Source organism: Lacerta agilis, chromosome 7 (genome assembly GCF_009819535.1).
Source record: "Lacerta agilis isolate rLacAgi1 chromosome 7, rLacAgi1.pri, whole genome shotgun sequence".
NCBI lineage: Eukaryota > Metazoa > Chordata > Lepidosauria > Squamata > Lacertidae > Lacerta > Lacerta agilis.
In genome coordinates this window covers 25,770,874-25,792,111 of record NC_046318.1, presented here as the reverse complement: position 1 = coordinate 25,792,111, position 21,238 = coordinate 25,770,874, and the positions used below count along the sequence as shown (strand labels likewise).

At 43.9% G+C, this 21,238-nt stretch overlaps 1 protein-coding gene across 2 annotated transcripts in view; it reads left to right on the top strand.

The window, feature by feature from the left end:
• The window catches only part of ELOVL2 (ELOVL fatty acid elongase 2), a 47,683-nt gene that overhangs the window by 10,551 nt on the left and 15,894 nt on the right, over nt 1–21,238 (top strand). Inside the window, exons 2-4 of one of the 2 annotated variants that reach the window (XM_033154558.1) lie at nt 13,940–14,003; nt 14,799–14,867; nt 17,573–17,760. In XM_033154558.1, the coding sequence (XP_033010449.1) occupies nt 13,940–14,003; nt 14,799–14,867; nt 17,573–17,760 (321 nt within the window). The remainder of the gene's footprint in view (nt 1–13,939; nt 14,004–14,798; nt 14,868–17,572; nt 17,761–21,238) is intronic. The other variant, XM_033154559.1, reaches the window with a different exon arrangement.

Genomic DNA, 21,238 nt, shown 5'->3' with positions numbered 1-21,238 from the left:
TTGTAAAACTGAAGGCATTCTCTCCCCCTCTCTCTTTCTATTTAAAAAGTTCAATTGCTGAACTAGCATAGATATCCTGTGCACAAGCTGTGTCTGAAATGCGTTAAAATGAAAGATGTGAAAAAGATCGTCAATGGGATAAAATTACTCCCCACCCCGTTTCCATTCTCTTGCAGTAATCCAAAATGTGTTTCAAATAGCAAGAATGGAAACAAGTATTTTTTGTTAATTCCAAATGATGATGGTACCAATTTTGATAGCTTTCTGTTGAACGGAGGCATAAGAATAAGTTAGTGTCATTCTGTTTCAGATAGTTTATCGATAGCATGAAGAATAACACTTATTCATTCTTATGCCTCCGTTCAACAGAAAGCTATCAAAATTGGTACCACCATCATTTGGAATTAACAAAAATGTATGGACAGCATGACTTTGACATACTCGTTCAAAACTTTTTCTATAAATTTTTGCAATGTCTAACTATTAAAACACATGCATTATTTATGTAGCATTTTAGAGTGCTGAAATGCACCTATGGATTCTTCTGGTAATCCTTACAGCAACTCTACAAGAGAGGACAATATCACCATCATCATCATCATCTCCATATTGCAGATATAAGATGGTGGGTGACATAAAGGGGCTTGCTTAAGCCTTGATCACTTAATGAGTATGTGACTGAGAGAAGATTTCAGCTAAACACTTCCTGGATCATAGCCCGTACGCTTAAGCCCTAGAGTGCACTACTGTCTCCCTATTCAGACATCGATCTGTGTACAGTGGTACCTCGCAAGACGAATGCCTCGCACAATGAAAAACTCGCTAGACGAAAGGGTTTTGCGATTTTTTTAGGTGACTCGCAAGACGTAATTTTCTATGGCTGTGATTCACAAAACGAAGGCGTTTCGTTCCGCAAGGCATTTGTCCGCGAGGCATTCATCTTGCGCAGTACCACTGTAAGAAGAAGCACAGGAGCCTGAACCCCGCTGCGAGGAGAGCGGTGGTGATGGTGGTGGGAGAGCGGGGAGAGCGAGCGGGGAGAATGGGCAGCAGGACAGCAAGGAGAGCAGCCTGCCCGGCAATAACACTCCTCCTCCTGCTTGCAGCCTGCCCGACAACAACACTCTGCGAGGAGAGCTGCGGCGGGAGAGCGAGCGGGGAGAGTGGGGAGAGCGAGCGGGGAGAGCGGGTGGTGGGAGAGCTGCGAGGAGAGCGGTTGCGGCAGCGGGAAAGCGGGGAGAGCGGCCTGCCTGACTACAACACTCCTCCTGCTGCTTGCAGCCTGCCCGACAACAACACTCCTCCTCCTGCTTCCCCTCAGGCACACCTTGAGCCCGGTCAGGTGTATTCGCTTTTACTAAAGTGTGCTGAGTTGCATCACTATCTTGAGTGATATATTTAATGAATGAAGTATGAGTGTATGATGAAAGTGTTTTATATTTTGTTGCAAATGGTTGTGTCCCTCTCGATATTGCATGTAATGAGAGGCAGGATATGAACCTTATAAATAAAATAAAATAATAAATAATAGATGTGGCCATTAGGCTGCAGTTCTTGGAAGTATGTCCCACTGAACTCTATGGGGCTTACTTCCAAGTAGACACACATAGGCTTGCATGGTTAAAGAGCAGACTTTCCTAAAGTCCAAATCCAGCTAATCTGATTAGTGATGTTTACCGCTCCTAAATGGATAATTACCCTGCATCACATTGACTGGATTATTTCTCATACTCCCCCCCGCCCCCCCCACTCCTTTTCAGTTTTCATAAAATGGAAACATTTTATGAAAACTGAAAGTGTGGTGGAGTCTCCTTCTTTGGAGGTCTTTAAGCAGAGGCTTGACAGCCATCTGTCAGGAATGCTTTGAGGCTTGACAGCCATCTGTCAGGAATGCTTTGAATGCTTTGATGGTGTTTCCTGCTTGGCAGGGGGTTGGACTGGATGGCCCTTGTGGTCTCTTCCAACTCGATGATTCTATGATTCTATGATTCTACCATTAGCCAACTCAGTGTTGCCATTCAGCCCGGCTGCTTAGAAATACTTGGTTACACTTGTATGAGTAAATATAGACTGCAATGGAAAGTGCAGAAATTGATACTAATTTAGATAAGCATACCTGATCTGCTATTAAATTTGAATGCATGGAACTGAACCTGAGCAGTAAAAGTTAGCAAACTATTTTCCATCTGTAGAGCTTGCCGGGTCTATTGAACCTACTCAGGCAACCAAGATAGCCACAGTATGCGGAATCCAGTATGTGGATACCCAGTGCAGTGTACATCTATGACCAAGCATGGGATTTATGTTACAGCACTCATTGGGACGCTTACCCCTAACCCAACCCCACCAATGCTTCCCCAAACATGCTGAAAGCTGAATACTGTGTGTAGTAATACCTTACTACAGACTGGCAGTCGTCACAAGCATGGATGCCAAGTATATGTTCTGAAGTTCCCACATGCCTGCTGGTTGTGTGAATGTGTCCTGGCTGTAGCATAATAGCTTTTGTTGTTTGTGCCAGAGATTTTACATTCAGTTGCACTATTAGCTAGGAGATACGCCAAAGGCACCATAATTTCTTAAACATCCAGTACCTAAACATATGCACTAATGTGCATTTGTCTGTGTCAGCAACATAACATGCATCAGCCTTCTCTCTTAATATTTTGTTATGCTAGCTGCACAGATGTATGCATAAATGATTTCCTTGCAAAACTGATACGATATCAAAATCCATAAAACCATCCGAAAAGCAACTAGTAATCAATTGACTGCTCAGTTTTTCTTAGCGTCAGATCATTGTAAAATATTCTAAGAATGATGCTGTGTAGATGTGTGCCAAATAATTTTTACTTAATTATGGTTCCATTTGTCAGTAAGGGCAACATGTCTCATAGCCTGCAGCACTCAGGGGTAAACCTAGCAGCACAGCAAGATTTCTCCCACACTGGCCCACTGCTATAACTGTAGGAATCACCAAGCAAGATCACAAGCAGTCTTCGGGGGCAAAGGTCATTGCCTAGTGGATGGAACAGAGCCAGGGAATTATTTTCAGCCTAAGGGCTTTACTCCCTCATAGGCAGGGCTTGCCCAAACATTTCGTCACCTGAGGCAAACCAAAAAACAGTGGCCCCCTTCCCACCAGGGATGAAGGGGTGAGGGAAGAAGTTCATCAGGAACAAGGGGCAATAAAGATTTACAATGGAACCTGCTGCCCTTGTGAATCCTGCCACCTGAGGCAATCACTTCAACTTGCCTCATAGGTGGGCTAGCCCTCATCATAGGCAATTTTTCAGGGGCTTCTTTCTTGAGACTGGTAGGCAGGGCCAGAAGGAAAAGTAGCCAGAGCAATTAATGTGACCCTTCCTTGTATAGTAGGCTGCACTGCAGTCACACCAAAGCCAGAGGTTTCTATATGCACATTCCTCCAGCCAGGCAAGCAAGAAGCACATTATTACAATTAAACAATGTCTTCCAGACATGCAAGAGCGCTCATGGACCCCATGGACCAGAGCACACCAAGCACTCCTGTCTTCCACTGCCTCCCGCAGTTTGGTCAGACTCATGTTGGTAGCTTTGAGAACACTGTCCAACCATCTTATCCTCTGTTGTCCCCTTCTCCTTGTGCCCTCAATCTTTCCCAGCATCAGGGTCTTTTCCAGGGAGTCTTCTCTTCTCATGAGGTGGCCAAAGTATTGGAGCCTCAGCTTCAGGATCTGCCTTACAAATAGTTGGAGATAAATCTTTACTTTTCATGCAGGCCCCAGTTGAACAACAAGTATTATTTACATATGCATTCATGAATGGAATGCATTTCTCTCCCTTGAGCTCAAGAGAGGGTTCAGTCCTGTTCTGTTTTCAAAACTCCTTCAGAGCAATGCATACATTATTCACCCATTAACTTGCCTGTCCTCACAGTGTCCTCCAGACAGCATCCCCACAACTCTCACATTCACAGTTAAAGACAGAACTAACAAAATAACCAGCCAACTGCCAACTGCCATCTCCATCTGCCAACAGCCACCTCCTTTCCCCAATACCATTTATGCTACAAATACACTACAAATAACTAACAATGCTGAGCACGTCACATACATTTCCTGCCTAAGGAAAGGGCAATTTGTGAAGATGAACGGCAACTATGCATGCTGGGCTAAGCTCCTTGCAGAAACGGCAGGGCGAAAGTGTGATAAAATAATGTATTCTGTTTTAAAACCCATTATTTCATGGTAGCAGCCATCTAACTTGGTTTTTGTAGCTAGCGTAAGCCTCAAACTTATTGGCAGTTTTCTTTGATGTTGCACTCAAGTAGAAAGCCAACATTTTAAATTCTAAGAATAAACAATAGAAGTGATTTATTTATTTACTATACACATTTACTTATTATACAAATTTATAGCTTGCTTAATAAGATAATATTCAGCAGTGAACAACAGAAAATCTCACGGGACAATATTTGTTCAGTATGTATGTAAAATACAATTCAGTGAGAAAACGATACACGTAGTTTTAACTATGCACTGTGTGAAGAAGTAGTTCATTTTATTAATCTGGAACCTTCCAACATTCCGTTTCATGGGATGCCCACAGTTTCGAGTGTTTTGAGAGAGGGAGAAACACATTTCTCTATCCACTTTCCACAGGCCATGCATCAGTTGCAAACTTCTGTCATGTCACCTCTTGCACACCCTTTCTTTCAATGAAAAAGTCAAAAATTCTGGAACCTTTCCTCACAGGAAAGTCACTCCATCTCCTTGATCATTTTGGTTGCCTGTTTCTGAATCTTTTCCAACTCTGCAATATCCATTTTGAGGTGAGGTGAGCTAAAGCCAGCCTCCCCCACTCTGATAACTTTCAGGCGTTAAGACCAGTGGCGAAGCTTCATGCTCCGGCACTGGGGTGGAGAGCAGGCGGGGGCATGGCTGGCGCGCATCCTGGGGGGGGGCATGGCGCGCATCCCGGGGGCATGACACATTGCCCACGGGGGTGTGGCATGTTTCCCAGGGGCGTGGCACGCTGCCCCGTAGGGGCGTGGCGCCCGGCGCGGTGGGGGAGGTGCACGTCACGTGCCCTGGTATGGGCCACGATGGCACCCCCTCCCCAATGGTGTCAGGGCGGGGCGCTTCCCCTGTCCCTCCCCATTCCTCCGCCAGTGTTTAAGACTCCCATCAGCCTCAGCCAGCATGCCTGCAGCTGACGAAAATTGCAGTACAAAACATCTGGATGGCACCAGATTGGGGAAGAAGGCTTCATCAGATACTCTCTCCCCAGATAAATCTTCCTTAATTACAAATTAAGCTGATGTTCCACTATGAAGTAGGTAGAATAGAATAGGATTACTTTTAAATGGATTGCAGTAATCTCCTTTCCGGGCCAGGCTCATTTTGCAGCGTTAAGAGCAGGGAGATTCCAGAGCTGCAAACATCATATTTTCTTAATTTGGCCAGATCTTATGTGTGATACGTATGTTTGCAACACTTCATTATAACAGGGTTGTTTTCTTAAAAAAAAAAAAGATAGTGGAATGGGTACTAGACAATCGTCTAATAAATACTAGAATCATAGAATTGTAGCGTTGGCAGGGATTCCCAGAGTCATCCAGTCCAACCGCTTGCAATGCAGGAATTCTGCCCACAGGCACACTGACCACAGAGATGACTTACTTACTGCAGTATAAAGGGTACACACAAACCCCCTTTTTGTGTTTTTATTTTGAAGGAAAGGCTTTAGTGCTGGGACTCTGGGCTCAAAGATACCAACATCCACTTTTTCTTCTTTGCTAATAGATTTTGATCAATGTCACTTCATTTTAGTCTTTCCAGGTAGAGATGGTGTACGGAATGCTTTTTGTGAAATACCTGGTATCTGTGGCTATCCCCTCAGTGCCACCTTCCACTCAAGTTTCCCAGATGCATTCCCACTATTAATAAAACACTGGGTTAGGATATTCTACTAGTTGGTTCATAAGTTTCACCATCTGGACAGGAACAAGAGTCGGCAAAACTAAGCAAATATGCGCTAATGGAAAAGAACGAACAAGCATTTTTCATTTTGTTTTTTCTCAAACTTAAATTAGAGTATTGCAATTAAATTCTGGATTTGGAAGCAGAATAAAATTAGGATGCAAATATGCACTCTTAATAGTAGGCATACAAAGGAAATAAGCTTATAGACCAGGGGTCAGCAACCTTTTTCAGCCGCGGGCCGGTCCACCGTCCCTCAGACCATGTGGTGGGCCGGACTATATTTTTTTGGGGGGGGGGAAATGAACGATTTCCTATGCCCCACAAATAACCCAGAGATGCATTTTATATAAAAGCACACATTCTGCTCATGTAAAAACACCAGGCAGGCCCCACAAATAACCCAGAGATGCATTTTAAATAAAAGGATACATTCTACTCATGTAAAAACATTCTACTGACCATCCGCGGGCCAGATTGACAAGGCAATTGCGCCGCATCCAGCCCCCAGGCCTTAGGTTGCCTACCCCTGTTATAGACTCAGTTGCTTTTGGGTCCCTTTCTCCCAAACAGGTCCAGGGATGGTCAGTATCTACAGAAGTCTATCCTTTCACACTCAGCAAGAAGGCTGGCCACAAGTTCACTATTTTCAAAATTGCAATGTGCAGAATGTTAGCTGCTCTGCCCTCCTCTGAAGCAATATTATTGCAATAGTAATAGGCATATGAGGCTATTAATCTAGTGGACCTTGCCCCATTTTGGTTAAAAGAACACTATTCAGCATGGAATCTCTTGACTTAGATCAGTTCTCTTTAAAAAAAAACCACTGTATTTTGCAAAAACACAGTTGGAAGTTTGGAAATGGGTTATACAAGAAAGGGTTAATGGAACCTGAAGTCATCTGTCAAAGTTAACAAGTACCTCCTTTGTTAGATTGATTGGCAGATTGCTCCCAATAGCAGGATCTTCTTGAGTCTTCTGAATGGCTTGGACAGTGATGGCGAACCTTTTAGGGATGGAGTGCCCAAACTGCAACCCAAAACCCACTTATTTATCACAAAGTGCCAACACGGCAATTTAACCTGTATATCTCATTTTTTCCTGTGTGTTTCACATTTCTTCTTTATGACTGCTGTTGTAATAAATCATCCTTCATAAAAGTTATTGCATTACATTCTTCATTAAATTATCTTTCCATTGATATATAATTTTATGGTAAAACTCAGTGCTTTTTTTCTAAAAAAAAAAAGTTTAGGGGTACTCTCATTTTGACTCACCGGGGGCGGGGGCAGGAAATAAATACAGTGGTACCTCAGTTTTCTAACAGCTTAGTTCTCAAACTGCTTGGAACCTGAATACTTCAAACCCGGAAATGAGTGTTCCGGTTTTGGAACTTTTTTCGGAAGCCGAACGTGCTCTGTTCTGAGTATAACTTCTGTTCTGAGTGCCACACTTCCCTTACACGAGCAGGCACGGGATGTCTTTGCCACCCACTCCCCAGCCTGCTCCTGCATGCAGGCAAGTAGGAGTGGGATCGGGCTGCTCTGCTAGGCAGCGTTGCTGCTTGCATGGGAACAGGAGCTGGATCGGGGCTGCTCAGCTGGGGAGATGCAGGCTCCATCACACTTTCCATTGAGCACAGGGCCGTCTTAGAGGGATCGGCTGCCGTGGCGTGTCGATCCCTCGGCGCCCCCGGCGTGCCGCCTCTCTGCCCACCTCCCTCCCGTGCTGGCCGCCCCTCGGGAGGGGGGGTGGGCGAGCAGGGGATGAGGGGCATGGCGCTGGAGCGGCGCGGGGCTTTGCGCGCCCTTCCAGCGCTCCAGCTGGGGCTCCGGGAGGCGAGGGCGGCTGGCTTGCAGCCCACCCGCCCACCCGTGGGGGCGGGGGCGGGTTGGGGAGGGGGAGCCCGGTATGCTGGTGGGCTTGCGGGGGTGCCCCTGGGGGGCCCGGCGCCCTGGTGCGCCACACCACCAGCCCCTATGGACGAGATGGCCCTGTGGCTGCACTCCCCTCAAGGGAGAAGTTTAAAGGAGCCCCCACCTCTGCATCAGATCCCCTGCAACCCTGTGAAGGCAGCCAGGCTGGGGTTGGGGAAGGTGGAGGCAGCCCAGAAGCTGCATCTGAGAGCCCCTGCACCACCTGAAGGCAGACAGGTGCTCCTCAGCTAAGCTGCCCGATCCCACTCCTACTTGCGTGCAAGCAGGAGTGGAGGTGGGAATCTCTCAGTGCAAAGCCTCCACTCCACTTCTGAGAGATCCCCGCCTCCCCTCCTTCTTGCACACAAGACCTCCTCTGCTCCCCACCCCCCAGCACAGAAGCTACGGCCCTGCACGTATGCCCACTGAGAGGCCTCTGAGTGCCCTCTCTGACTGGTACATGTGCCATAGGTTCGCCACCATTGGGCTAGGAGATACATGAAACAGGGCATGACTTTCTCCCTCAAGTCCTAGGTAAAGATTATGTCATCTATGTCTGTATATGGGAAAACACAGACCACACTTTTGGAGTGTGGAAGAAGTTACAGAAAGAGCCTTCACACATTACATTCAACAACTGTGCAGTCTGTGTGCCTCCGTACACAGTCCAGGAGTACTGTACAAATCAAGAAGTGTTACACACTTGTAAATGTGTAGAAACAGGTTATGTTCAGTGTAACCCTAGAAAAAAGCTGTGTTTGGGGGCTCGGTAAGCTAACAGCATTTAGGGTGCCATCTCTGTCTGGGGAAATGGATTTGGCCCTCTGTTTGACTGCTTAAGCTAGGGCTCAACCTGCATATTTGTAATTAAACACAAATATTAGAAAACTCCATAAGCCTCCAAAGTAAAATTAGACCTGGGTAGCAAGCAGGCATCAGGCGGAACAATGAGGGAACAGCAGTGAGGAATTGCAGGATAGATCTCCTTGTGCACAGCCTGTCCTCCCTAAATTAACCTGCTCCCTGCCCCCCTGGGTAATAGATTCAGCTGCCAGTCTAGTCAGCATTTTTCTGTGGAATGGGGTGGTGGCACTATATTGTTCCTCAGCTCGGGCAACTACGGTAAATTTCTTGGGCTGGTCCTATTTCCCAACATTGCTGTTCTATTAGAGATATGGCCATTAGGGTTTAATTGCACCCATTTGTCTGTAACATGTAGATTTGCCATCATGCACAGCAGATGGACAAAAGGAGTCAGAGACAGCATAGTTGGGGAGTTTTTCAAGAGAAAAGACATGCCCTACTTATCTGAGCTCTGATTAATCACTAACATGGAACATCATAGCTCCACTGTTGTATTCTGCTTACCGGTAAATAGCATAACTCAATATGGTTCACTTTTGGGTTCAGGGAGAGTTGAGAAACAGAAGCATCTGCACTGTGTAAAAACCTAGACAGAAAGTGGTTAGCTTTTTTAAAAAAAAAAAAGTTTAAGAAAAGCTTTTAGAGTACAAACAAATTGAGAAGCACTGAATAGCTTGATCTTAATTGCATGTGACACATTTTGAGTTAGAGAAGCAAACTTAAGAAACACACCACATCCTCCTTACATGGTCCTGTCTCTTTTCTCTCCCCTCATATCTCAGGAGATATTATTTGCTCAGTCATGTGGGAAATAGTTCTGCTGTTACATAACTTTTCGTTCCAATGTGTGTAAAATAAAAACTCTATATAGTATGAAGTCTTCAGCTCTGAAATTGAGGAAGAGACCTGAGTATTCCAGAATGGAGAGATTTTTTGCCATGGTGGAATATTGGCAGATCATATAACGTTGGTTCACACATGCACACCTGTCATTTGATAACTGTGCCACCAACTGATAACTTGCATGTGTGTGTGTGAATAGACCATCACGGATCTGAAACCATTCCACATACAGAACATTATTGTGATCCTGTGTCACTTTAAATGCAATGCTTTCAGATGGAGTCGGATCACACATTCAGCACCAGCTGCATCAAGTGTTGCTGAGTAATCAAATAATGGGAAATACAGTAATAATTCATAAGATAGCTGCAATCTTTACAGCAATGCCACAAAATGAATCAAAATGGTTAGTATTCCCCATGTTGTAGAAAGGCTGAGACAGAGAGAGCAGTTTGTCTAAGAAGGCACCTAATGAGTTCATGGAAAGGTGAGAATTGAGCTGGGAGCTTCTTGCTTTGTATCTCAGTCTCTTCGTTGCTGTGCAATGCCAAGTAGCTTAGTATTGCAGTCACAGCAATTGCACTAAATTCAACAAGTTCTCTCATTAACAAGGACTGAAGGAAAAGCAGCGAGCGGTTATATAGATTTCGTTCACACCAAAAGAAAAAGCTTGATGGAAAATAATTTCATGTGGTTAATGTGCACAGTAAATGGAAATAGTAATTTTACAGGAAAGCCGCTTAGATGCAGAAGTTTTTCTTCCCAATGAATTCCCATTTTGCATTTCCCAGCTTTCATCCACCAGTACCAATAAACCAACATGTCCCTCATACGTATTAAAATTCAGCCTTGGGCAGAGATTAGTCCACTGGCATTAGAATTCATGTTAATAGTGATATTGTTCCTATTTTGTGTAAATGCCACTTATGTCACCTAATAATAAATTCAAGCTTTTGTGCTTTGATTTTCAATTTGTTATAAGCCACGCAGAGATGAACAAAATATTGTTACATTTTTAAAATGTCATGTTAAAACTTTGGACAATGGGATCTCTGTAAAACAGAAGGCTGTAAGAGAAGGCTAAAGTTGAGGTTCTCTGTTTTCTCACACTCCACGTTTCCTGGCCCAGCTCCTCATCTGAAACTTTTTGTTGTTGAAACCAGCTAGCCTTGTGAGCACAGTTCCCTGATAAGTTTTAATATGATAGACATAGTTGGAAACTTGTATTTATCACATTTGCATCTTACATTTCTAAAAAGGTAAAGGTAAAGGACCCCTGACAGTTAAGTCCAGTTGCAAATGACTCTGGGGTTGCGGCGCTCATCTCGCTTTACTGACCGAGGGAGCCGACGTTTGTCCGCAGACAGTTTTTCCGGGTCATGTGGCCAGCATGACTAAGCCCCTTCTGGCAAAACCAGAGCAGTGCATGGAAGCGCCGTTTACCTTCCCGCTGGAGTGATACCTATTTATCTACTTGTACTTTGACGTGCTTTCGAACTGCTAGGTTGGCAGGATCTGGGACCGAGCAACGGGAGCTCACCCTGTCATGGGGATTTGAACCACTGACCTTCCGATTGGCAAGCCCTAGGCTCAGTGGTTTTAGACCACAGCGCCACCAGCGCCCCTATGTGTACATTTCTAATTGTACATTTAAAATGTTTTAATAGTAATGTAGGGCAGATGCAGGCAAATGTTTGAACTCAAACTATTTGAAGATATATTCTTATGGATATAGGTTAAATCATCTTAAGGTAAAAGGTAAAGTACAGTTAATCCAGTCAAAGGTGACTATAGGGTTGCGGCACTCATCTCGCTTTCAGGCCGAGGGAGCTGGCATTTGTCCACAGACAGCTTTCCAGGTCATGTGGCCAGCATGACTAAGCCACTTCTGGCACAACAGAATACCATGACGGAAACCAGAGTGCACGGAAATGCCATTTACCTTCCTGACACAGTGGTACCTATTTATCTACTTGCACGGGCATGCTTTCGAACTGCTAGGTAGGCAGGAGCTGGGACAGAGCAACATGAACTCACCCCGTTGTGTGGATTTGAACCACCAACCTTCTGATTGGCAAGCCCAAGAGGCTTTAGTGGTGCCACCCACATCCCAAATCATCTTAACAGAGCAAGTGAAAGTATCGTTTTGATTGAAACATTTTAAATCAGTAGCACTTTTGTAGAATCGGGCTGGTATTTCCAACCAGATAATAGTATTAAAAAGGAGTCTCAAATTATCTATTCAGAATACAAACAGAGCATTCTGATATACAGGCAGCCCTGGGACCAATGGCATGTATGCTTTGTAATGATGATAACAGCCAAACCATGAGCTGAATGGCAGTACAATTAAAGAAGAAAACTAGAAAACATACATTGGTCTCAAAATGAAACAATCCATGCCTCAATCACTATACCTTTCAAAGGTACTTTAATGCTTCCCCATCTTTCAACTGAACGTATCTTCAACAGCATATTTGGGACATCCATCCTGCCTTTGCTTTTGGGCATGCAGATTTCACTAAATAATGCAAACTGTGTATGTAGATCCTCTGCAGAATATAGTCTGCCCCAAGGAGTGTTTGAAGAACACATTGATCCTATTGATACCCATAGCTGGCAGAATTTGCACAGAAGCTTACTATGCTGACAACCCTTATGGAACAAGTCTGCCACTTATAACATGTTACTGCAGTACATTAAGTGCATTGGGATGCGTCCTCCATACAGGTGGTGGTTTCAGTAGAAGCTGAAAGGCCTGTAGGATAATATATTAGGAGATCGTCTCAAACTTTGCCCCCATCCTCTCATGCTCTGTCTATTCTGTGTTCATTTTTGTGCTGTTGCATAATCATTTCGCAAATCGCTGCAGCACCTTGTTGGCTTATCTTGGTTTGTAGTATCAACATGACATTGGTGAAATGTCCTGGGTCAACTCCTGTTATGAACCACTTGTTTGCTTTTATTGATTTGCCCCCCCCCACCCCACCCATCCTAACTTGTAATTTTCAGTTGCCAGCCACAGCAGATCATGCATATGCATCTGTGCCTACATGGTGACTTGCCCATTCAAACCCTCCATAGTGTCAGGCTGTGTTGGCAGATACTTTTGAGGCACTTTTGCAGAAAAGAATCTCTGCCAGTCTCATCTGACCTCAGAAAAGGCAACTGCTAGCAACTAGCAAAAGAACATTTCAATCTCTCAGGATATGTTGCTGCCCGCCTAAAAGTTGCCGCTCTCCTACAAAGGAATTTCAGGGGGAGACTTCAGTGTGAAATAGCTGAATTATAACAGTTTGAGTCTATTCATTTGGAGTTGAATAGAGACAATTGTTTCCTGCTTTTACTAAGGAATGATAAGGTTATTGTGGAATCACCAGTTACAGCTTTTGTGGTCAATGTGATTATTGCTCATTGGGCAGTATTTAACTAAGCTTATTCAGAGAAGACCCACTAACATGACTAAGTTATGTCTATTAATTTCAGTGGCTCTACTCTGAGTCTTCCTTGGAGCTTTAATTCTCACAAACAGTACCTTTTGCAATTCACTACCACAACCTCACTGTTTACATTTCCTCCCCTCTGTACTAGTGGATCCATATATGCCTGTCAACTGAGGGTAGCACTTCATGCATAAAATGGAGAAGTTTCTAGATCATGAGAGTTTGTGCCATAATAAATATGTTAGTCTTTGAAGTGCTTCAGGACTCCTTGTTGTTTCTTGCCGATCTTACGTTTGCATTAAGATCCTATGAAGAAGATCCCTTTTGGATCAGCCCAAGGATCCATCTTGTCCAACATTATTTTTCCAAAAATGACCACCCAGATGAAGAAATGCAGAAAGACAACCTCTCCCCGTTGTTTGCTGCTAGTATTAGATGTATGTTGGTACTACATGTGGAGGTCAATTTACCGGTAGCTGTCATGGCTGTAAAAAAGGTAAAGGTAAAGATAAAGGAACCCTGACAGCTAAGTCCAGTCGCAGACGACTCTGGGGTTGCAGTGCTCATCTCGCTTTACAGGCCGAGGGAGCCGGCGTTTGTCCACAGACAGTTTTTCCGGGTCATGCGGCCAGCATGACTAAGCCGCTTCTGATGCAACGGAACACCGAAACCAGAGCAGCACATGGAAATGCTGTTTACCTTCCCGCCGGTGCGGTACCTATTTATCTACTTGCACTGGCATGCTTTTGAAGTGATAGGTTGGCAGGAGCTGGGACCGAGCAACGGGAGGTCAACCCGTCGTGGGGATTCGAACCGCCGACCTTCTGATCGGCAAGCCCAAGAGGCTGTACATCTCTGTAAATGAGGACTTAACAAACCTGACCCTTGCTTCCTTCTGCTTTCTTTTTAGGAACACCTGAAGGCATTTGACCATGAAGTAAATGAGTTTGTGGACTATATGTTTGGAGCTAGAGGTAGGTGTTTCTTTCATGGTGCTACCAGGCTCCCCTCACCTGCACCAGCTCTACTGGAGGGTCATTATAATATCTGTGCCATGGTGATTAAAGAAAACTGGGAGATAAGTGCATTTAGTTCAAAAAGAATATATAGCTGGTTCTGATAACTCCTAGTGGAATGTATAACAGGCAGCATATCTCATTTATTTACTCCCAGGGAATTCTTTTACATGTAACTTCACACTTTTAAGTTGTTTTTTTAAAAATAAATAAATAAAGCCCCCTCTTATTTCCTGATGTAATATTTTAGTTAAAAATTTGGAAGCTAGCGCTTAGTTTAAAGAAATTATTGACACTTTTTGCTCTCCTAATTGCCAGTGCTTTAAAAAAAAAAACCTTTCTGTTCAGAAATGCAACATTGTTCATTGTGGCTAATAAAAATCACTTGTTATAGCTCCCAAGGGACTTAAAGTTACTTAAGTCTAATGAATTCTACCTGTGCCAATTTGTTCATTTGATGAAAGGGGAAGCTTGCTTGACAGGAAGAAACCAGTGTTTCCTGTGAAAGCAAGTTGATGTGAATGACTTTTACCTGGTCGTAGGAGGATACAATTGTGAAAACATTTGCTTTGTTGGCTACAACAAAAAGGGAAACTGCCAGGATTTAGTAGAACCATCAGGATTTCTTTGTGGGAAGAGGAAACTATTGCATATCCAGCCATTGACTAGTCCAGCTATTGACTAGGTAAGCATAGAGGGAGCATTGTGCTGTGTTGAATTTTGAGATAATTCCTGCTCTTGCTGCTTTTTTAGGCAACTTAAAGAGCTTAAACAAAATATGGTGTGACGCTAGAAACGTGAATAGGCAAAATGCTTTGTTGGGTGAGGATAAAAGTCTATTTCAACTGCAGCATTGTGTTTTAAATAGTGGCAATTCAGATGCCCCTGAGAAGCGGGGCTTGGAAGCAATAGCCTTTTGCTCTTTTTTGTCCTTATCATCTGGTGCAGAGAGGGATACCTCAGCTGATCACAGGGTTCTGTTTTGATACACTTTCTTAAAGTAGGCCTACAGGGTATTGGTTTGCAACACACATGCCTCTGTTTTCTCCTCTTACTTTTTTAATAGGCTAGTGCAGGGGTCAGCAACCTTTTTCAGCTGTGGGCCGGTCCACCGTCCCTCAGACCATGTGGTGGGCCGGACTATATTTTTTTTGGGGGGGGGGGGATGAACGAATTCCTATGCCCCACAAATAACCCAGAGATGCATTTTAAATAAAAACACACTTTCCGCTCATGTAAAAACACCACGCAGGCCCCACAAATAACCCAGAGATGCATTTTAAATAAAAGCACACATTCCGCTTATGTAAAAACACCACGCAGGCCCCACAAATAACCCAGAGATGCATTTTAAATGAAAGAACACATTCTACTCATGTAAAAACACGCTGATTCCCAGACCGTCCATGGGCCGCATTTAGAAGGCGATTGGGCCGCATCCGGCCCACGGGCCTTAGGTTGCCTACCCCTGGGCTAGTATCAAATGTGTTAAAAAATCATAGCAGATGTTTTGTTGTTGTTGTTGTTTGTTGTTTGTTTTAAAAGGGTGCTTCCTTATGGGTGTTTTTACCTGGAGCTGTTACCTAGCAGGTTCAGAAGTGCAATCAGTGATTGTTGCAGCATTGCAGTCATTAAATCACATCCACAGAGAGGATGGTACTATCCAAGTTGATTGCTGGTATAGTTAGTTGGCTTTGCACAAATAGTCACCTATTTTGGGAGACTTTGAGGTAGTTATGCTTGGCATTCGTCAAGGCCCGATAAAGAAAAGGAAAAAAATGCAGCATGGATAGCAGGAAGGGATGAGTCACTTTATTTTTTTATTAAAAAAATCCCTAGTGATCCAAAGCTTCACTTGTGCAAAAGCTTCAGGCCAGCTACCTTAAGAAAGTGCCAAAGGCATTTAGTTGATAATGTAAGGGCTTATAGCTTTACAAGGAAACACATAAAGATTCAGGTGTGAAAGTCCAAGCTTAGAATGGAAATGAACTGATGCTTTTGCCACAGCTACCCAGGGGGTGTGCAGTTGACAATATTTGTGGTTTGGGGACAATAAATAATGGGGATCAGACACTGGCCAGGTGTAGTAATAATGTAGTAATAATGATTAAGCAGAGCCCCACTTGCTATGGTCAAATAAGGTAGTGATATAAGAAAAAATCTGCCCTTATTCCCTTATGGGGTATACAAGAGCCCTTTTAGGTTCTCCATCGGTAGGAGAATATAACAGAGGCCAACCAGAGAAGATTGAGAAGCAAAGTCTTTATTATTGCTGTTGCAACAGGGTGTTTTGTAGGCAAAAGACCTCGAACAATGGAGCACAAGCTCCTATATAGGTTTTCCTATATAGGATCACCCATTCCCACCACCCTTCTGAGTAATACCCCTCCCCACTCCCTCACTATATTTAATGGTCTGGTGACTTCCGTTTCAGTGTATCTGAAGATGTGTGCATGCACAGGAAAGCTCATACCAAGAACAAACTTAGTTGGTCTCTAAGGTGCTACTGGAAGGATTTTTTTTATTTTAATTTGTTTTGATTATGGCAGACCAACACACCTACCTACCTGTAACTGAAGCTCCTATATAGACTTTTGAAATTGCCCCCCTCCAGCTCAAGACCACCCCTCCATACATCACACATACATCAGAATTACATCACAAATTGGGAGGGTCAGAGGAGGTAACCTGAGAATTCTCACACCTGTGCCATCCCTCCTTGACCCCTCCAAGACACACATTTCTGCAAAACAAAAGGTTTCCTGCCCTGGCTGGTAGGGCTAATGCGAGGCTAATGGCCCGTCCTTTGTGAGGGAAATGGCCCATCATCTGGCACTCAGGCAGAGGGCTGCTCACGCCTCTCTCCTTGCAGAGAAAACACTTGGTCAGCTGGGAGTCAAAAAATGGTGTCAGGCCTGCTGCTTCAGACATGTGGCCTTGTTTGCTTGGTACATTACCGGTAATAAAAATTATTATATATAAATAAAAGACCTTAATATTCTTACAACAGTAGGATCTTATTTTTCTGATTCTAAGCTTCCTTCTTGATCTCTTAGAGCAGGCTTTGTGCCCCCAAACTCCACTCTGGATGACCCTTCAACCCTCTGGAGCAGATTTCGGGGGCACGTGGGTTCTGTAGGGGGTTGAGAAGAAAGAGAAGCCCTGTTGCACAAGAAGACACTTGCTTGTGCTACTCCAGAGCTCACCCATTAAATTTAATTGAATAATCAGTTGTTGTTGTTGTTATTTATTAAAAATTGTATGTACCACCCTTCATCCATAGATGTCAGGACGGTTCACAACATAAAAGTACTGGGGGGGGGGCGGGACATAATAAAAACAAGAGCAAGAACAAACTAATAACCCCACATTATAAGAGCATCCTAGGAGAAGGTTGTAAAGACTGGAGGGTGGGTATTACTGGGAGACTGAACAGGCGTTGGCCACCCATCAAATGACTGTATTGAACAAGAAATATTTATATGTGCTGATTTCATGAGGCTTTTTGCTTTGCTTTGTTCCTTCAGATCCCAGGGTCAGAGGATGGCTCATGCTGGATTCTTACTTGCCCACTTTTTCCCTCACTGTTGCGTATCTTCTCTTCATATGGCTGGGTACCACATTTATGAAGAACAGGCCTGCTCTGTCACTCAGGGGTCTTCTCATCCTATATAACCTTGGAGTCACCATGCTTTCGTTTTACATGCTTATAGAGGTGAGTCTTTTCAGCGTTGGCCCAATTTTGTTGTTGGTCTCTGAATTGAACAGATTGGGCAATTTGGTAAAATTGCTTTTCACAGGTCTATATTTTCTGGGAATCCTAGTGTTTTACTTTCTATATTTTGCTCTTTATTTTAACCAGTATCACATGACTCACTTGCCTGAGCCATCCAGACATGCACAGTTTGAATTATTCCTTGCTCTACATTCAGGGTGCATCTATTGCTACCATTTCCATAACTGACCTTCTATGATCTCAGTGATCTTATAGGAGCTGTATTGAATTATGTGTGCAAGGACTGGACTGGGTGACCTTCTGGTGACTTCTAGAAATGAGTCTGTAATGAACTATATTTTGAAGCATGAACATAAGAGATGCCTAACATTACCATTTTTTAGCCATTTGCTTTACAAAAGAAAGGAAAAGGGGGAGGATCTGAAGCACTATCACCACACATGATACACAAATTATGTACAAAACAGCCCCAGTGGACACTTTTCTGCATTGGGAGAAGCTCATTTTGAGCAGAGGGGCCATGCATAACTCTGTTTTTTTCCTCCACACTGCAAAACAAAAGCAAAAACAAACCCACACAATGCTTCTTCCTCCCTGCATTCCAAGCATTTAAATTTGACTCGGGCAGGTGGGGTGGGAGGTGGAATCTAGCACCTCTCTCCAGCCTGAGAGTCATTATATTAAGTAACACATGGCCAGAGTAATAATATCTTCCTGTTTAGCTAAGGCTGCAGTCCTAACCCCATTTACTGGAGGAGACGTAAGACCCATTGAATTCAATAAGGCTTACATCTGAGTAGGCAAGGTTAGGACTGCACTGTACATCTGTGCTGGTGTTGTTGTTGTTTAGTCGTTACGTCATGTCCAACTCTTCATGACCCCATGGACCAGAGCACACCAGGCACTCCTGTCTTCCACTGCCTCCTGCAGCTTCATCAGACTCGTGTAGTGTTTTTAAAAGGTCAACCATTAGTCCAGTTAAACTGTGATGGTTGCCTTCAGAACATGTGGGAAGTGACAGTCCTCGGACGAAAACCCATGACCGCATGAGGAGGAAAGGAGGAGTCTCCTTTCCATAAATCTCATTATACAGGTTGCCAGAGACAAATACCCCTGGCTCGGGTGTGCAGCTGGATGCCAAGATGTTGCAAATCCTTCAGGCAGCTTCTGGACATATAAAGGCAGGCCAGTGAATGTGAGCAACTACATAATGTTTATTGTCCACATTTACTTGTGTAGCTCCATTTGGGTTTTTTTTCAGGCACCCCCCTCACTTCTTGGTGTGGGGCTGTTTGCCCGTGTTTGACAGTCACCACATTGTCAGTATTGGACCGTCTACCCTATTTTGGATATATACTGTAGCATATAACGTCCGCTGTGTTCAAGTAATATTTGAGGTCTCTGGGGCACGCTAGCAGCAGTCTTTAAGTACGGGCTGCATTATATCTCAGCAGCCCATCTAAAACCACGGATTAAACAGTGGCTCTTCGAAGATCATCTAAAAATAGTCAACCTACATAGAAAGCAGGGCTTCAGTGAAGCAGGAACTCTGGAGTGCTGAGTTTTCTCTAACTTCCTGAACAAATAGAAATGCAGGGCCTTTTCTCTCTCCCCGCCCTCCACCTCCAGCTTTTGCTTGCAGGATCTGTTCTGGTTCCTTCCATGGATCCCTCCTAATCCATCCTAAAAGAAGCAGACTTCACCTCTTAGCCAAAACGCAAGGCTTTAGTTTCAGTAAACCCTTTGCTTACCCCAAAGCGTGCTTATCCCAAACAGAAGAGTCTTGCCTCATCCTCAGGTTCTAAGGTGCGACAAACCTCCACTTCACACTCTCCCCTTGTTATTAAGTGAATTTCTAATCAGGTGTTCTGGGTCAAATTTCAATCCACCCCACCTGTCCCTCTGAGGTCCGTCTGTGATGTCAATCCCCTTTTATTAATAATCTGGGAATCTCTTAGTAACGGGAGTTTTCCTGTCCAGCGGCCGTGGCCGGTTATATCCTCTGCTCTGGGCTTCAGGGGTTAAACTCTTCTTTGCCTACAGTTCGGGGTCTCCCTTTCATTAGATCCCTCACTATATCAGTTAGCTAAGCCCTCTTAGCAACTCTGTGGCAATACCAGGGTTTCCGCCCACTAGCCCCTCCTGAGGGAACTCTAAGACACAAACTATCACCCTGCAGGTCAGTTTTGTCCTTTCCCTGAGTTCACCTCCTCATGAGCATACATAGCTCGCTGGACCAAATGGAGGACGATATTTTCTTAGCTCAACAATAAGAAGTCTTTATTTCTTTCAGAACATAACGGTTTCAGTAATGGTTTATAAGCTTAGTTTCATAACAGTGTAAACTCACTCTTTCAGCATCATATACACATCTTCAATGATCCTAACCTAACCTAACCCACCACTATCCTGGCCCCACGCCCTCCTTCTTCCAGTCACCACTCTCCTTCACTAACGGCTGCTCCCTCCTTTTAAAGAGCGGAATGTCCCGCCTCCCAAGGGATATCTGCCACTCAAACTGGGGTGCCCATTAACTCCTAAAACACCGTGGGTTTCTGAAAATCCCTTAACTTATATCCGATTCGTTACAAGGATACAAAGGAATAGAGCTGACAGGGGAAACCCCAATAGCAAACCTTTCTTGGGTCCTCAGCCAGCTCAGCTCACGCCTGTTGTGCATGGCCTCCAATGTGGTTGCATGTGGAGCTTCATTTACAAATGCAGACACACACCCATCAAATTCAGAGAGTTGTGAAGCAGTTGTACATGAGGGTGTTTGTATTCATATGCGGTACTTGAGTTGTTTGCTTGGACTGTTGTCATGGAGTTCTTGCCGGGTTGCAGTGGCTATTTTGGGCCTGTTCACTTTGCTTGAACTTCTCCCTCAGATAACTTTGCCAGGTCTTCTTTCAAGCCAGCCAGTAAAAGTATATATACTGCCATCTTCAGCATAGTTTCACTTCCCCGTGTCAGTATTCGGAAATGACTTCAAATTAAGGGTGTTTTCTTTCCCATATTCCCACATATATTCAAACAGGCAGGATAATTATGCTTAGAACAAAGCTGCCATTGTGAGTAGAGTCTATTTATACTTGAATTGTCAAACAGAGGCCATTTACTCATATTACAATGGAGATTTGTTCATTAGGGTTATCCGAGTTGAGGTAATTTGTCCCCTAAAATTAAATATCAGGATGTTTTGCTGTTGTGCAGAATTTTATAGTATTTCATTATTCAGGAACTAATGACAAACATAACTATATATCATGATAGCTGAGATAACATGCTACAAATATGCTAATAATAATAATAATAAATTTATTATTTGTACCCTGCCCATCTGACTGGGTTTCCACAGCCACTCTGGGCGGCTTCCAACATAAAAACGTAATAGAACATTAAACATTTTAAAAGCTTCCCTATACAGAGCTGCCTTTAGAAATAATAATGATCATTT